Here is a 19,008-nt window from a genome sequence, read left to right as displayed (position 1 = left end):
CCAGGCGTGAACTCTGTTCATGGCCACGGCCTGTGTTGTGGGACTATTGGCTTTGGAGTCTCTCCTGCTGTGACAGGCATCCTTTCAAGAGGAAGAGAGAGAGAAAAAGTGTACACTTCAAAAGAAGCAGAACCCCAACATAAAACTTCCAAGACCCGGGCCGTAATCTCATTTGGTGCCAGGCAATGGACTATAAGAAGGGGAGGTGGAGACACCAATTGGGCTGTATAAGGAGGAAAGCTCTGCAAGGCTTCTGCTTGTGACCAGGACTGTGGGCCAAGACCTACTAGTCTCCCTGCTGGGTGAGGGGACATCACCCAGGGAAATCAAGACCACCTGCTCTGGACCCTGGAGCACCAGCACCTACCTGCTTGCCAAGACAAGAAAGGAATGCCCTGTAAGAAAGAGGAGAGTGTTGGAGGGAGCGAGGTTCAGTGTGGAGTCCAGTCGAGATGACCCCCAGTGTGAGGAGACAGCTGTGCACAGAACGGGTCATTGTCAGTGTGCAGGATGAGGTTGTCTCCCCAGTATGCCAGGAGAAGGCCGCTGTGAATTCAGCTGTAAAGTGAGTACTCTTCAAGGAGCGTGAAGCCCGTACCATCTTGTTGCGGGCAATCCCGTATTCCAGGAGGGGCAGCCATGGAAGTATTTGCTGCAGACAAAGTGCTAAGACCTGTGTCGGCCTTAGCAGCAACCCTGTATGCCAGGAGGGGCCACCATGGCATAAGCTATTGTGCAATTAAGACCAACGCCTTACCAGCAGGTACCTTATGGCAGGAAGGGCTGCAGGTAACAGGTGTACTGAGAAGTTTGTGCTGGAGAACTAAAAGTTACTACTTGTGGGTTGAAACCAGCAACAAAATCTGTCCCATAGACTCAGGAGGATGCAGAGAGGATATTGCCACAACGCTGGGACCAAATCAGGAGCATCAAGATGAAACACCCGCCACCCCCAATATGGGGAGCACTGAACTTACGTGCTGATGGAAGCCCAGGAGCACCTCCAATCTTTATGGAAGCCAGCTGAGCAGCTCAGGGAGAGCCTGCCCCCACAGGGTGCTGCCACGCATCCCGCGTGCAGAACGATTAGACTAAACAGGACGGGAGCATTGCGAGTGCCCGCAGTTGAGGCACCCTCTGAGATGTTGAATGGTTCCTTGCTGCAGGAGTGGGTAAGACTTGTTTCTGGCCTGTCGGACCCAGTGGGACTTGTTGCTAAAGGTGTGGCGGCACCATAAACACTTTTGACTGTTTTCTAAAAGTCGGAGTGGACTCTTGAGTAAGGCCTACTAGTGAGCATTCTAGGATGTGATAACCAGTGAATGCAGAATAACCTTGACTACATTACGAGGAGGGAGTGAGAAAGGAATTCACCAGTGACACACTAGAGTCCTGACCTCAAGGGGATTGTGTTGAGCTTAGGAATGTCATTTTGCTTCTTTAAATACCTAGAGTTAGAAATAAAATACATTTTTTTAATATAAAAATAAGTATTTGACTGGAAATTTATTTATTGACATTGATGTGGGCAGTTTGAGTTATGAGTTGTGCTCACTAAACTGTATCTACTCTTCCCCGCTGAGACAGCCTTTGACTGCTCCTCCACAGCTACCTCTGAGAGCCAAGTGCAGAAGGGGTACTTGGCCCAGTTGCTCAGGATCCACAGTAGTTCGGGCCCAGGTACATCAGGAGTAAATGGCCTTAACCACCATGGTTGGCTCCAGTAGCCAGCGAGTATCCAATTTAAATATTTAGCCCAGGACTTTCTCCAGACCTGGGAGCAAGTTTATAGACCTGGGACCACATTACAAACAGTACCCCGGGGGTACAAAAGGCATGTGCACCCATTTTCCGTACCCCAGTGACACTGCTGTATTATAGAAGGGCCAAAAATGCTTGTGCATCCACTTCTGTAATACTGATAGGGCCGGCACTGTCACAAGAGGGCATTTGTTCATTTGCATGGGGGCGTGGCTCCCTGCAAATGAGGGAAACACTTTACCTGTGTGCCTGTGCTATATTGCAGATGTGGGTGCACAGGCAAGAGACTGTCAGAAGGCGCACTGTACACCTGAGCACCACAAAGAGGTGGCACACAGTTAGTGCGCCCCCTGAGGGCAGAGGTAAAGGGGGTCCCATGAACCCCTTTCCCCAGGACCACCTCAGAGGTGGTCTACTCACTACACCCACTTGTAGGGGATCTCTGTCTCCCCTCTGAAGTGCAGGGAGCACCGCCTACACAGTGCAATATAGTACAGCTGCGTGTTCCCAATGCAGGTACAAGTGTTAATCTGCCGGGGGCAGCATGTTAATGGTAATAGCTGTGGGGGTAGTGTGTTAATGGTAGTGCGGCCTTCCTTTGTGCCACCTTTTTAAGGGTGAACTGCGGGACAGATGGGCTGGACCTCTGTAGTTCATTCTTAAGATAACATGCCCTCAGGTCCACATGGATATGTGGATCTGTTGTTGCTGGTAAATCTACCTGCTTGAAGGGGAATGCTTCAATGAGCTGTGTGTTGTGAAGATGAAAAGGTTCTGGACCTAGCAGTGATTCTGCCCAGAAGGAGCCATGTTCTAAATGGAATGGGTACGGGACACCTAGTGCTAAAAATACGTGGTTTGGGTCTGGAGACATGGATTAAAAAAAAAAATTAAGGCACGAAGTGTCTAGAAAAAGTAAAGCACTATGCAAAAACAAAAGTTGGTGGTGCATTGGAATCTATGTACACTTTTAGGCCAACCATGATCGAGTGGAGGTCAGGTACATCGAACGAATTGTCCCAGTCAAAGGCTTTGCTTACCTTATGACCTGGTCTTCAGCTGCTGGAAAGCTTCTTTTGGTAACTCCTTCAGCCCCAAGCTCCTTAGGCAGGACTCGGGACAACAGGTCTCACTCTAGCCAGGGTCTAGTCCTCTTCAATCAGCTGGGCCCTCTAGGAGTGAGGAGTCATTCTGCTTTTTGTGTCCCTGAAGCAGGTAAACAGGAGGCCAACCGATTGACCCTTGCAGAGCAGTTCCAGCCCCTGGGTGCCAGCAGGGTTTTGTCACCCTTTTTCCAGCAGGTGTCAGGAGTCAGAAGACAGGATTCCAGTTTCCGCAGGGCTGTTACAGGAATGTCCTGAGAAGATAGTGGTGGAGGTGACCGATTTTCTCTGAGCACTAGCCAATGATTGGAAGAATCCTACAGCCCAATCCTAATCATTTTCTTGCAGTCCCCTGGCCTAGGTTTACAGCACTTTCTCTTTGCCTTACTGTAAAATTGCCCAAGAACTCCTGTTTAATGTGGCGGGTCTCAGTTGCCATCAGGCAGGGCTTGTTGGCCACTCCACTCAAAACTGGCTTTCCTTTCTACTGTGGCTGAAGCCTAACTATCTGGGAGGGTTCTGAGAGTGAATTGAAGAAGCTCTCTTTGGCATCTCCAAGTCAAAAGAGATAGTGCTAAAGCTGTCCTTTGTTTTGCTAACTGTTCCTGTCCACTGCCAGATAGCTAATTCTCGCTAAGGGGATCAGCAGTTAACACTCATTGCCCTTTCCTGGGCCCAAAGGCAAACCAATGTCCCCTGATTCAGTGTTATTACCTTTTTCTGCCAAGAAAGTGTGTTCCAGCATTGGAGGAGTGATGATTGGCAGGAATGTTTTTAAACCATTTCTGACTCACAGAGCCTACAGTACATGTTTACAAAACGTTCTGCTTAAGTTATCAAAAATCTACTTTTTTACAATTAAGTTAGTTTTAAAGACTAGGCAGGGAATACATTTTAAGCACTTTTCTAAGTGTAGGTGAAAAATAAAGATTTTAATCCCATCTATATTAACACCCTGTCCTGTGGCTTTAAAGGAAAATTAAGGGGTGACTTTTGTACAAATAGGCTTATCCTTCATGGGAAAGTTTCTCTGCCCAGTACATTCAAACTGCAGCGCAATGGTGCTTCCGGCAGCAATATATTTTTGCCATATATGTGGGTGGTGCAAATTCACACTTCAGCCCACATGATACATTTAACTTTCTATGGCGAATGTGCAATTAAGGCACCATCTATATTGGACTTATAGGAAAGTAAAAGGCCAATTAGGGAGTTCTAATGTACAGCACATGATTTAGAAGAGAGGCACAGGCACATTATTACTGTTTAGCAGTGGTAAAATGCATAGAACCCTAAAGCCAGCAAAATAGCGTCTAGAAAAGGGCCAAAAATCTGGGGTGACGGTGCAGAAATAGACAATCTGCTACAATGATGTATAGCTTCACAAGTTATAAATTCAATTATTGTGTGGCCAATACTTGCAGGGCATCTATGGGTGAAACGTAGGGTCCATGGGATAGTCATAAATTAGTACCATCATCAATATTGAGACTATCAATAACAATAATGGTGTAATAGTGAAAGGCATCGTCAACTTGCTGCCATTCAAACCACTGCTCTTGTCCTGTTAACTGCCTTTACTCCAAAACACATATATATATATTGAGTAATATAAAAATCCGGCTGAAAGAGACATTCATCCATGCCATGAACAAACTGCATGATGGGATTTGTAGTCTTTAAACATTGAACTGCTTGAGTGTTCTCTGATGAAATGTGGCTCAGGTGTGCACCACGCTACTTTAGAAGGAGGGGCAGAATATAAAAGACTGAAAAAAGGAAACCCCAAGCACCCGAGGCATTTGAGAAAGGCTATCGCCGAAACGCGTCATGCCAGAAGTCTGAATAAACGGTTTCATGAAGCCCCGCTGGGTCCCCTTGTCTACTTCCAAAGAAGGAGATGCTTTTTTGACATATATATATCTAACAGGACTATATATATAGCAAAACATGCCTTTTGCCAATGTACAATGATAACTTAATACTTTGCAGGGAGCGCCATGGGAGTTGGGTACGTAACTTCAGATTTAAGTGGGTCACCACTAAAAACACTTTAAAAATGCTGGTGACTGCTTGGACAAATTGGGCCCAGGTGAAGTTTCTGCACAACTCGCGATAGGCGCTTGTGTTAAAACTAGAGCAAATGCACTAACGCTTCGCTCTTAATGATTCAAAATGAAAAAGGATGTGTGGAGTTCATAAAATATGTACAGCACAAGACTAAAATTGGAACTAGCACCGAAAACTGCATACTGCCAATGATCAATGCTGCACCAATTCTGCAACCTTGCTTCCAGCAGGGCCAAGGGAATTGATGATGCCACGGTAGCTACAAGCGCTTGTAAATCGGTGCATTTTCTTCAATCGAGAGCGAAGCTCAGCATAGTTCGGTAGCCTGGGGACCAGTGATACGTTTTATTTGATTCCCTGAAGTTGTTCTGCAGTTAACCCCTTTGACTCACGATGGTACATGGATTCACTTGCTGCTTCCCAGGCTGAGTTCCTCATTAATTGGCCAGTGTAGCCTGCAGCAGTGAAGCTTCACTCGTTGCTACAGAAGTGCTTCCAAACTCCACACTGCGATAGAACTCGCTTTTCAAGGTATGGGCTTTGCCTGGGATGTTGGGTGTGGGTGTCTCTCAAGGGATTTCTCGGGGAAGGGACGGAGGTGGGGGAGCGGTGTTAAAGGTGGAGACTGTATGTGATCCGGAGAATTTGCGAAAAAAATAATTTTGACGAATTTGTAGAAAACATTAATTAATGGGAAATGTAAAGTACTGATTACTTGATATACCAGCTTGATAGGGACGCTTAGTTGATTTACAAGCACCTTCAATTTTGACACCCAAGAGGATTTGAGAATCATTTGTCCAAGGTTACAGGGAAGTCAAGATTAGATCCCAGGTCTCATTGATTCAAAATGATACATTTGGCTAATCGTCTTCCCCGCACTAACAATTTACAGCTATTCATGGATTTCTTTGTGTTTCATTTTTCATTCCAATAAAATGAAACAAAACGAAGAAAAAGTACACTTAAGGTGCGCTGCTGTGAGTTCAAACGTCCAGTGTCCATCCTACGCTCCTTGTGCTCAAGGTGAATAACACAAGGACGCTGCCATCTCCTTTCAGACAGTGCCTGCAGTGACTTTCTTGTAAAGTAATTTTCCCCAAATAGCACCCTGTCTCTCACCATATTATTGGGTTGCTTGATGGTCCGTCTTGCTTTCTTTAATGATATTTCTAAGGCCTCCTGCAATACAAAAGGAAAACAGAGTAACATTTCAAACGAGTTTTGTAAGCGATTTCTCGCCTCCTCCCTCCATCTCACTCCCCATAGACAACCTTATTTCATTCTTTCCATTTTGTATCCAGCAGACAGCTGCCTAGATAGCTGCCTGTTTTTTGTTTGATGACATCTGACAGCATGGAACAGACTTCTCTTTGTTGGCAGCCGCCAATTGTCCTTTTAATAACAGGGCAGGATGCTGCCACATTTCTTCAGAGATTATGTTACATTCCTTGGAGATGTGTGACGACAAATTCCAAATACATATTTCACAGTGTGTAATGAGTAAAGACAAATAGCATTAAGGATACTTCCAGGGGGCTATTTTAGAAAGTACAGGCTACAAGCTGCATTTCATATATTGACAGGATTTCTCACACTCTCTGGGACATCATAGATGGTCACACTAAGCTTCTTACCTGAACTCGAAATAAAATGATAAATCAAGAGCTGTTAATTCATAAAATATGTTTTATCTAATACAAACCTCATTCTACCACTTTATTGTGTCCATTATTGTGTGATTATAGGACTTCCTCACCACCTAAAACATATGCACTTATGGTGCCACATTGATATTTCCTATAAAACCAAGTATACATTTTATATACCAATAATCAAAGTTACGTTTTCCAAAGAGTATGAGGACCAAATGAAAAACAACGACAATTGTAGGGTTCATTAATACGTGTTAGTTTTTCTGAGTTTCATTCCAGAGTAAGGGAGGAGTTATTTGCTTAGTTGTAAGCCATTTTCTTCTTCTATAACAATCTTTATCTGGCAACAAAAGTATGAGCAATTCTTTTACAAAAGAAAACACATCTAGAATTCTGACAATGGCATACCGAAATAGGATGGATATTAAGAAAACAGAAAAAAGAGATAAAATAGTAAAAAATATGGATTATGGCTCATTACATCGCGATGTATTACATCGCGTGCTTTTACAACGCGGTCGTTACAATGACCGCGTTGTTAGTACGCGATGCATTTACATCGCAAGTCATTACAACGACTTGCACTAGGGGCGCGCTGGACTTAGGAATAGTATTAATTACTATTCCTATTCCAGTTTGCGCAACAGTAGGGAAGGTGTTGTAATTAACTTCCAATACCTCAGCGCCCCCTAGTGCAAGTCGTTGTAATGACTTGCGATGTAAATGCATCGCATACTAACAACGCAGTTGTTGTAACAACCGCGTTGTAATAGTATTGCGATGTAATAACAGCGTTGTAAACGCTGTTTCCCACAATATGACCATTAGCTGACATCCACACTGAAAGACACTTTTTTTCTTTTGCAGAATACCATATTTCATTAGGAGTGCCTCCTTGTTTAAGTCAACACGTTTTGGCCTCTTATGAGGCTCTTGTGGCCTTCCTGTGGACAGTATGGCATGCAAGTTTTTTTATTTAGAAGTGCAGCCAGTTCATGAGATACCGCGTGCAGTTTCAAGATTAATTGAAGCAGAAATCGACAGTCTTGAAAACCAGAGTTTTTAGTATTAGTGGTGTGCAGTTAGTTGTTATGTTTTAAATGATTTACAATAAGGGCTTGACTTAATCCAATACCTACGGGGCACCACAATGGGCCAAATTTCATTGACTTAATCAGGGAGGAGGTCCTAATAAATTAATATATTCTACAATAGAAAGTAGTTACTTACAATTCAGTAAAGAACTTGCCCCTCTCTAGCTGACCTCCCTTTAGAACAATAAACTGAAGTGAAAATAAAACTAAAATTGACTCTTCCACGCTATGTTTCAAGTTACCTTTTTATATGGTCCCCAGATTTTTTGAAAAAACAACATTTTGTCTATCCATATGTACAACTTATTCCAGTTTATATAAGAAAAAATTCAAACTATGGCATCACTGGTGCATGCATTTTAGATGATTGTATGATGGGAAACACCGATGCTATAATTTGCAGTGGCACGGTGTTTGCTAGGCGCTAAGCGTGCCTGGTGATGTAAAGTGGCACAAGTGGGTATGTCAATCTACGTTTGAGCACAAAAGAGATTTGCAATGAAAGTTGATTAGACTACAGACCCAAAACACTTTGCATCGTGTACATGAAACCCTGATAATGCGTGCAAAGTGGGCATTCTGATGGGGCTTAGAGGATTGGATAACTGCAGGTATGATGCAGGTGGGGAACTTGTTCCCAGCCTAGGAACTTCTCACGTTTGAGGAATTTTACTTGGAGTTCGACTTGCCTCATGGGCAGTTTCTGCTCCACAGGGCGGTAACAGCTGTGATTAGACAACAATCTGGTGTGGGCGTGTCAGAACCGCCACATCATAGGAGCTGCCAATACATAGTCACGTCCTCTGGCTCTTTCAAAGTGGTCACCTGTTTGTATCGGGCAACTAGGAAAGACGTGCCTCGCGGACCCGATGGGAGGAGGACCTGGGGATTCCAATACCCAAGTGCGACTGGGTAGCTTTATTGGAACAGGCCGCCAGGGTGTCAAGAATGCCCAATTTAAGCTAATCATTTTCTGTGTTTTACATAGGACATACCTCACTCCAGGGAGAGTAAATAAGTACTTCAATGCAGTTGGAGCAGCAAGCCCGAGGTGTGGGGTGGTAGGAGCAGAATTCTTCCGTATGCTGTGGGGCACTGCTTATGGAGCTGGTTCCCTCTCACCGCCAAGAGTAAGGTAAGTAGCAGGTTCCAAGACTTTGCCTTCATTTTGGCAAAGGGAAATTATGAGAAACTCTAAGGCTACTAGGGGACATCAGATTGCAGTTTGACATAGGGAACGAGAGAGGTGGGTGGGGAATGAAAGTGGAGTGCTGCTCCGGGAGGCCAGACAGGGATGTGGCTCACTGGATGTGGCAGGATCTCGGAGGCATTAGCAGATTGTTTGAAGGGCACGGATCCCCGTCGCTGGTAGCATCTCCTAGCAGTCAGATTTCTTCCACCCCTAATTAGAGCTGCTGTTATGATTGCAACCCTGCCCAATGCTGTATGGCTGCCAATGAGCTGGCTTCCCGACGCTGGCTATGGATCACCCCTACTTTAAAATTGCTGAATGGGACAAGTACTAATGGGACAAATGTATTTGTTATGCCGATTTCTGGGCTCTACTCAGGAAGGTGGGTGGGATGCTACGGTTGAGGAGTTGCGGGATACCGCTATTGGGTATACATTGATGGTAATTTGTATGATGCCTCTTTCTCGCCTGCTGTTTGATGCTGCTTTGAGTCTCAATAAAATCTGTTTTAGAAAAAAAATTGTTCATTCTGGGACGGGAACAGCAGCAACCCATTGACAGCAATATTAAGCTGTACATACAAACAAAAGGTACGCAATTGCAAATAGAATTTTTTAAACGTACATAAAATGCAATAAAAAGCATAGCCCCAGTCCCTAAAAGCCATACTGGAGGTTGTAGCATACAGATAGAGACTGCAACTACTTCATATGGCTAAGAATGCTGATTGTCTTTGTAAAAACCAATAAAAAGTTTCAACAAAAAAAAAAAGAATGATGATAGGAGAATACTCCCTGCACAGGAAAAACCTCTATCATTGAGGGTGACACAGCTTGAGATACCTGTGGAAGAGATCCAGCAAAGGATACAGGCTAAGCAGAGACAGTCTACTGAGAATCCTTGAATAAACTGCACCCTCCCTCAGCCAACTACAGATACACTCACATAATGCCATCTCTTATAAAAACACTTGTGGTGGTCCATCTCTCTTCTGCTAGAGCACATGTGCTTGAGTTGCTAAGGTGTTATATAGTGCACTTTCTACATTCCTATCATATGTTTTGGAAACAATCCTGAGTATCACACCACAGCACCTCAAATTCACCAAAACAGGTCACAAACAGCAAGAAGTCAAGACAAGCTTCTATGCCATAGCGAACTTCTCAAGGGTTCTGGTGCCCTTATCTTCGTGCACTGCACACATACATAATAATAAATATACAAGCAACATGTGATGCAAAATGCCATTTCACATAGCAGAAAAGTACCCAAGGAGAACACATAAATCATTCATAGTTAGGCACTGTACCATGAGTTAACGCCCCGAAAGTGATGTGCACTGACAATGCTAACTAAAAGGTATGCTTTCTCGGCGGGGATGCCATTTTGGGGGAGAGTTGGGTCAGCGGGCTAGTCTTTCCGCCCCTACCTCGATAAGAGGAGAGGCTGGCGCGAACGCACACTGTGATGTCCTCCTGAGGCTTGAGCCGGGAGTGACCTGCTTTCCTGCTTTGCCATTTTGCACATTGTGAGAATTGCTTTTAAATTGTGTTTTTATACCATGGCAACTTCTGTTCTGATTGCTTTTAGTATTCCTAGTTTTACACTCTCTTTTAGTCCCGGGGTCTGCACTTTCTCAGCGGGGATGCCATTTTGGGGGAGAGTTGGGTCAGTGGGCTTGTCTTTCCGCCCCTGACTCGATAAGAGGAGAGGCTGGTGCAAAAGCACACTGTGATGTCCTCCTGAGGCTTGATCTGGGAGTGACCTGCTGTACTGCTTTGGCATTTTGCACATTGTGAGAATTGCTTTTAAATTGTGTTTTTAAACTGTGACAACTTCTGTTCTGATTGCTTTTAGTATTCCTAGTTTTACACTCTCTTTTAGTCCCGGGGCCCGCACTTTCTCAGTGGGGACACCATTTTGGGGGAGAGTTGGGTCAGCGGGCTAGTCTTTCTGCCCCTGACTCGATAAGAGGAGAGGCTGGCGTAAATGCGTAGCAGACCCGAGCAACGGGCGCGCCGCTGGCGCACCAAAGGCGCACCTGTCTGTGCCCATCCATGCCCCGTCTGCGCACAGCGCCAGACCCCCTACCCGTTTTGGTGCAGGTAAGCTCAATACCATACATTATTCTGGTAATGCCCTTCACAGACTTAATGGGAAGGGTAGAGACAATGGCTGTTTATGTATTATTCCCAGTATCAGGCCACCAGACACTTTAGTGACATGCCCAAATTGTAAGACAAAGCTTCCAGATTTAGTGTACAGGCCGATTGAACCTAGTGCAAAACCCAGTAGTTACAGGCAAGGCCTCTCACGTAAACACGGGTTTAAGTGTATATTGCTTAATGCAAGATCACTGGTGAAGCATAGTGTTGAGTGTGCTACACTTATTGGGGAAGAGAAAATTAAGGTGGCATTCATCACGGAAACATGTACAGATAAGGCCTCTGGTCCAGATTTGGTTAAAGCCACACTCCCCGGTTATCTTTGCCATACCTTAAACAGGCCTCACAGAAAAGGGGCGGGTCTGGCTGTTATCTATCACAATACACTAAAAGCGACCTTCAGTACAGCATCTAATGCAGAGTGTGAGACAATGGATTTTTGCCTATATTACTCCCATCATCACACCTTTAGGGGTACTCTCCTTTACAGGCCGCATGGCCCTAGGAGCTTATCTTAGAACATCCTTGGGAAGTCTGTTAGAAAATGGGTTGTGTGCCAGCTTCCATACCATACTGGGAGACCTTAATTTCCATCTGGAAGCACACTCTGATCCTGATACAGCAATCCTGAGGGATTTAATGAGTAATGCCGACCTAAAGCAGCATGTCATCAGAGCTACTCACTCGTCAGGGCACACGTTGGATGGGATCTTCAACAACTCACACCTGCTCTTTATGGGACTGCTACCGTTAGTCTGGTCTGACCATGTGGCAGTCCTATTCGAGTTAACAATACCTGATCATCAGGCTATTAGAAAGCCTACGAAGACACAGAGGGAGTTTAGAGCATGCAACAAAGTGGATGCCAAGGAACTAAATGAAGTCCTGACTTCCATGTTACACCAATTACCCACTGACATTGATGAGGCTACTACGCTGTATACTGAGTGGCTGGAGGCTGCCGGCAATAAGCTAGCCCCAAGGAAAGTTCTTCATTCCAATAGGGCATGTCCCTCCGCTCCATGGTAATCAGAGGAACTCAGAGACCAAAAACTGATCTGTAAACGCATGGAGAGGAATTGGAGGAAGGAGTATAAGGGATAGGAAAAGAAGGTGTATAAACAAAGCCTTGGGCTTTATAAACAGCTACTTTTAAAGGCAAAACAAGAGTTTTTTGCCAAGCGAATTAACTCTGCTAAAAACTCGGCCAAAGAGCTGTTTAAAACAGTAACAAACTTGGTACAACCATGCTCACCCATTATTCCTGCTAGTCAGGGGCTATGTGAGGAAATAATAGCCAGGTTTTTCTGTGATAAATTTGAGGCCGTTTACTCTAAGTTTAAAAGTCCGCCAACTGACGGTACTTCGGACCTATTATAGGACATAAATCAGTGGTAAGCCCCCGCTCTACATTTAATGAGTTTGCGCCGATGTCCATTTGGGACACACCAAAACGTTTTTGATCTCAGCTAAATCAGACTCCCCCTATTATCCATGTCCAGTAGTGATGTTAAAACTGGCCCCGGAACCTATTGCCCTGACACTTACCTCTCTTATGAATGCAATGTTCACAGAGGGATACTTCCCTAAAGCCTGGAAAATTGCATCAATATCACTCCTGCTTAAAAAGCCGAGTTTGGACCCTAAGGATCCAAATTGTTTTAGACCCATCTGTCGGCTTCCTCTTCCAGCTAAACTTGTAGAGAAAAGCATGAATGCACAACTTAGTATGTATCTTCAAGAAGCTCAAGTGCTGGATCCTACGCAATATGGTTTCTGAGAAGGGCACAGCACGGAGTCTGCTCTCTTAAAATCCACGGAAGCGATTAGGGCAGTCTTAAACCGGGGAGGCAAGGCCATTATGATTATACTTGACCTTTCCGCGGCCTTCAATACGGTGCATCATGTGTTGTTGATGGACTGGTTGCGAGAAAGCGGAGTCCAGGGTAAAGCCTGGAAACTTCTTAAATCCTTCCTCTCTGATAGAGTGCAACCTGTCTCACTCGGCGAATTCTGTGCCAAACCTTATGCATTGCCATGTGGAGTCCCACAGGGGTCATCCTTGAGCCCCATCCTTTTTAATGTTTATGTGTCTTCTTTGGCCCCTCCTTATTGAACATTTTGGCCTCTGTTTGACGTTGTATGCTGATGACACTCAAATTGTGTCCTTGCTACCATGGCAAGAACCAGGGACATGAACCAGGTTCCATGACTGCATGGTAGTGGTGGGTAACTGGATGTCCCAAAACTGTTTAAAACTAACTCTGGGTGTAGTACTACGCTACGCTCACAGAGCGTGCGTAGTTTGCGCTACTACGCACTACGCGAATTGCAGGTAGCACAGTGCAAAAACGCATAGCCATAGACAGGTGTGATCAAACTATGATGCAGTGGCGAAACTCGTTGAACTTTTTCTTGACCGGTTTCTTCTCATACCACGCAAGGCATCCACCAATTTGTCAGCCTTCGTGTTTAAGAGTTCTTATGGCGTCTAGCTAAGGAGTTCATACTGTGTACTCTTTAGTGGTCAGGACAGACGTGTACTACGCTAGAATATCTCAGAGTTCATTCACGAGATTGCCCCCTGATGAAGGGACTGCAGTGTCCTGAAATGCATTGGGCATTTAAATGAATGTTGTACTACAGTCTTGTATGAGCTATGAAACTAATAGAATTGTTAATATAATAACAAAACATTGAACCATGTATTGAATTTTTACTTATGTTTATGTTTACGTTGTGATTATGACGATAATCTTGACATGACAAATAAGAGTTTCATTCATTAACAAATGATTATCAGTGCTGAGTATTACTCTAGAATGGCATATTCGGATTAGTCTTGCGGGTTTGGTTACGACCCAGTGAACAGTGCACAGTGCACTCAAGCTATTATACTTTTTATAGAGCCTTTTATGCACAGACAGCCATGAAGCTTTTGTGTGCCATACACTGACATGATCATGCATTGCACTTGTGTGAGGCATATATATTACATTATGCAATGATCCACATGGCTATATATATATTACATTATACAATAGTTCACATGACTATGGCCAGAATAGAATATATAGCATCTCTCCTACATCCCCATTCACTGAGATACATGAGTGCCGTCTAGGGGATGAATGTTTTGTTTGGAGGGAACGCATTTGGACAGAGGTGACATTTACACATGTGACATTACCACTTTTAGTTCCGCGCTGTTTTCTGTTGCTTTCCTTACCTGGCGTTGGCTCTCCTTCAAGGTTTGCAGGGTACTGTCTTGGCAAGCAGCACACCAGCCCAGGACAATCACAGCAGCCACATGCTTCCATTTGGCAGGGAGCTGGCTGGCTCGTTGTCCACCACCTGCTGTCAGGACTGCTTCGTGGTTTTACGCCTGCATCTCTTTTGTGCTCTCTTTTGTGCGCCACATCATGTCATGCAAGCTCTTCTTCATTTCTTCAGGAGTTCCAGTGTTGGGTGCACCACATTTGCCACCCCCTGGCCGTTATTTCAATAAGCAGCTTTTTGCAGGCAGAAGTATTAAGGACATAATGACTTTGCCCTGGTGTTTCGTTGGGCCGCTGATGAATATTTATACCTCCCCCTAAGTCCATATAATTTTCCCCTTCCTCCCTTCAATATTCTGGGCTTCCTGGATCAACACCTGCCTGCAATTTAAGTGGTTTATTTTTCTGGCGTGTGGCACCACGATAGGCACAGCGGATTTCAATATCTGTACGCGGCACAAAGTAAATTTGGCACAGCACAAAATATTCACTTCTCAATGCAATGCAGCTGCTTACCGCACAGTTGTGAACTGCTCGAAGTTTGGTAAATTGGGCCTGATGTCAAAAGATGGCAGCTTAGAAGTTAGAGACATCAAAATCTGGACACTGCACATGGTACTTTGGGTGTCATAGTTCTTGGACACAGATCATGGATCTTGGTCAACATATATGTGCTGCACCTCACAGTGCAATCTTACTGCCTCCATCTAGTCCAGTTGTCCCTTATGCAGATACAACTTCCCATTTCTTTTCATGTTATGCAATATTGGGACAGGTTTATTAATTTGTTGCTTCAATTAGATGCTTTTGACCAAATCGAAGACTATCAAGCCATGGACCAAGACTTCATTTCATGCATAAAAAGCATTTCAAACACGAGACAATATTTTCAAAACTAAAGGGCGTGCTATTGAAGCATGTTTAAAAAAAAAAAAATTCCTCATTTTCTAATAGTTACACCTAAGAAAATGGCAGGTACTTTTCTGGATGACTGTCATGTCATAAAAACAGATAAGCATTTCAGCGATAAAAAAGCACTACTGAAACCAAGGCCTATGACTCAGCAATGCACAACACAGCTCTTGTAGAAAAGAAAGGCCCGTGCGCCTCTGGTTCACGGATCAATCGGATGTTCAGCGGATGAATCCACACGGAGTGGGCTAGAACAGGAGCACATTTTGAAAAGCAGGGGTGTGTCGAGCCCACGCTAATGATGGAAGCTCTTTGAACTGAGCGAGGCAGGAGAAGATACTACCATAGCTTCAGACGACCCCAGACAGAGCTATCAGCCAATGACAGCGAGCTGCAGAGGGCAGTAAGGTTATTGGGACAGAACGGATGGGTCCAGCTAGGAAAATGGCCATTTAGTGTTCGGGGATTCTTGGCAGCGCCGCAGCTCCTAATGAATTAAACAGGCATTTGTTCCTTCGGGAGAACAATTCATAAACCTCGTGGTAAGAGCCGAGCTGCAGGACTAGAGGGGGGAGGCTCCTGGCAGGCGGTGATGGATGTCAGCATTTCTCGACAATCAGAAACAGAAAAATGGTTTCCAGCTCCCGAGAAGTCTTTCCCACCAAAGAGTTTGCTGAAGGGTACAGCATCAATCCTGTGACAGAGCCTGTGTGCTACTCTATGCTCCCTGGTGCGCTGCCACGTCACTGCAAGGTAGTACTGGCACGCGTTATACTGTTTGCAGAAGTAGGAGCTGGCTGCTGGCAGGGGCACGTGCAGGGACGAGGGTCCCGCTGGCAGGCCCCCTCCCCACTGTCAGACTGTGTCTCTCAACATTAATGAGCGGCAGTCTCCACCCCTGCAAGGTAGTACTGGCAAGCGTTATACTGTCTGCAGAAGTAGGAGCTGGCAGGGGCACGTGCAGGGACGAGGGTCCCGCTGGCAGGCCCCCTCTCCACTGTCAGACTGTGGCTCTCAACATTAATGAGCGGCAGTCTCCACCCCTGCAAGGTAGTACTGGCAAACGTTATACTGTCTGCAGAAGTAGGAGCAGGCAGGGGCACGTGCAGGGACGAGGGTCCCGCTGGCAGGCCCCCTCTCCACTGTCAGACTGTGTCTCTCAACATTAATGAGCGGCAGTCTCCACCCAGAGCACTAGCATTATTGTCTTACCGCAATATCCACAGTTAGGTTGTGATAATCATTGGATTTTCCACAATCCTTTCTCAAAACATATGTATACTAGAAATACTCCAAATCGTGCTACATAGGTCACGTGTCTTGCATCGCAAACAGAGTACTAGTCCTAACAAGCAAAGTCCTAACAAGCAAAGTCAAATCCAACTGGTCACTCCTTGAATGCAAGGGTGGAAATCTGTTGGTTTAGCCAACGCTTGCTTACTGTGCCATAGATTATTGGCAAAAAAAGCATTTCTTTCAAGATGGCCACTCATACTTGTGCACGAATGTGCGCGAAGGAGCGCCTGTCTGGAATGTTTTTTGTCATTAACTATGACAAAACATTCCAAGACGGCCATCCAGGTGTCATCACCCACGCACATGCTTTACTGGCTGTCTTTGAATGGTTTTTGTAATACTTTGTCAAAAACTATTCCACATTGGCTGCATGTGCGTCCGCGGGCTGCATATAGACCGGCAGCTATCAAGGAATGATTTTTGTTCTATTTTGATAAGACCATTCTATTTTGAGCACTGCGTTTCAAGCTATACTCCTAACCGGATATAAGTACTTGGGGCAAAAGGACCCGGATGCATGCTCCTTCCATTGTTACCACTAAATCCTCTTTCCTTCAACACTTTTGGGATTTTATTGTAAGAGAAGAGAGGAACTTTGAATACATTTATTTATTTAATTGTGATGCACCTTATTACTTGCACAGTTTCTAGGACACGAGCAAGTGTTTAATAGTTTTAAGTGGTTAATCATGACAACCTCCCATCCATCTTGCAATATAGAATGGGCTTCTCGGATTTGGTGCTTCAATGGTTCTCATCCTTCCTCCAGCACAGATCACAAAGATTCAAGGCAAACCACTCCGTCTCCCAGCCTTCTCCAGTAATCATGGGGGTTCCCCAAGGGTCCACCATTTCTCCCATCCTCTTCAACCTCTTCTTGGAACCTCTAGCTAACACACTAAACTCAACGAACATTTTCTTTCACATGTATGCTGACGACACACAACTCTACCTGAAAATTTCATCCCCGGAAAATATCATCTCACTCAATACTATCATAACGTCTACTCAAAATTGGTTAACCAAAAACCATCTCCTGCTTAACATCGCCAAAACGGAGTCCCTGCTCATATCCCCTCCAAAACACATCCCCAAGCTAGATCTCTGGCTGACTCACTTGACTGCTTTCAACTGCACTCCGATTACCATAGACTCAGCCAAACCGCTCGGAATCACCATGGACAAGCACCTGAATATGAACAATCACATCAGCAATGTTTGTAAAGGGACAAACAACTTGATAAGGACTCTTAGAAATATCAAACCTTTCCTGTCACAAAATGATTTCAAGCATGTGGTAGAAGCACTTGTCCTGCCGAGGCTAGACTATGGCAGTGCTACTCTCTGTGGCCTTCCCAAATACGCCTTGATGCCACTAAGGGCCTCACTGAACTCCGCGGCAAGACTAATTACTGGCGCCAAACGAAACAAGCACATTTCACCAGTCCTGAAATCTCTCAACTGGCTACCCTATGAAGCACAAATTCAGCTGAAGATTGCAGATCAAGCACACAAAGACCTTCGCTTCAATACTCCCAGGTACCTGGCACAAAAACTTGAACTACCCTGTGGGGAGAGAACATCAAGAAGCACCTCTACTTTCCTCTTGAAACCTTGCATCCTTAGCAAATAGAGAAGTTGTCACCGAGCTTTCTTAGGTGCTGCCCCAAAGATTTGGAAGTCTCTACCACCGGAAGTACGCAAACTCACCTCGACGACGGCGTTCAAACTGGAAACCAAAAGATTCGTAATGAGCAAATTCTTACCATAGTGGGTTAGGTTCATGGGTGACTTTATTCTTATTACCATGGAACCTTCATTTGATACGGATCTTCTACTATGCATATTACTGCCCACCCTCTCGGCCCGCTTACTTCTGTCTATTATATGATCCCTGTTTTTTACTATGCTTATTTTTGCCCCCCCTCATGGCTCACTTACTTCTGTTTACTGTATGATCCCCGTCTGTTAGTAATTTGTTGTTGTCAGTACACTCTTGGCCTCTCTTGTAAAGCGCTCTGATATCCTTCAGGATTTAGTTTGCGCTATATAAAACTTTATAAATAAAAATAATTAAAATGAAAAAGCATAGCTTGTGCAATGGCTACCCTCATAGTGCCATAATACTAACACCAGGGCAGACACACTCATGGGTTTATACCTTTTCTCTTTATCCATGTTTTCCTTCATCCTTACATATTTGTCTGTTTGTCTTGTAAACCCAATGCATCAAGGCTTTTACATCAACCTCAACCATTTTAGAGATTTCTTTCCAAAACAGCTAAAATAGACATTTCTTTAACCCTTGTACATCACTAGTCTTTTGGGTTGAATGCTCAATGAATAGACTAGAAAATGTCTATTTCTACATAATATATCATAAATGCCTTTAACGAGTGCCAAGTCCCTCAACGTCAATTTGCAATCTGCAAAATAAACCATTAACATGTTTTCCTCTGTATGCCAGTTTTGAGCATACTCC

General features: G+C 44.6%; 1 protein-coding gene across 1 annotated transcript in view; it reads right to left on the bottom strand.

The window, feature by feature from the left end:
* The window catches only part of AOAH (acyloxyacyl hydrolase), a 780,853-nt gene that overhangs the window by 542,741 nt on the left and 219,104 nt on the right, over nt 1-19,008 (bottom strand). The window contains exon 5 of the mRNA XM_085607471.1: nt 6,057-6,116. Within this exon, the coding sequence (XP_085463597.1) occupies nt 6,057-6,116 (60 nt within the window). The remainder of the gene's footprint in view (nt 1-6,056; nt 6,117-19,008) is intronic.

This window comes from Triturus cristatus, chromosome 5_2, assembly GCF_964204655.1.
Source record: "Triturus cristatus chromosome 5_2, aTriCri1.1, whole genome shotgun sequence".
NCBI lineage: Eukaryota > Metazoa > Chordata > Amphibia > Caudata > Salamandridae > Triturus > Triturus cristatus.
The sequence above is the reverse complement of the archived record's forward strand: the minus strand, read 5'-3'. Positions and strand labels throughout refer to the sequence as shown.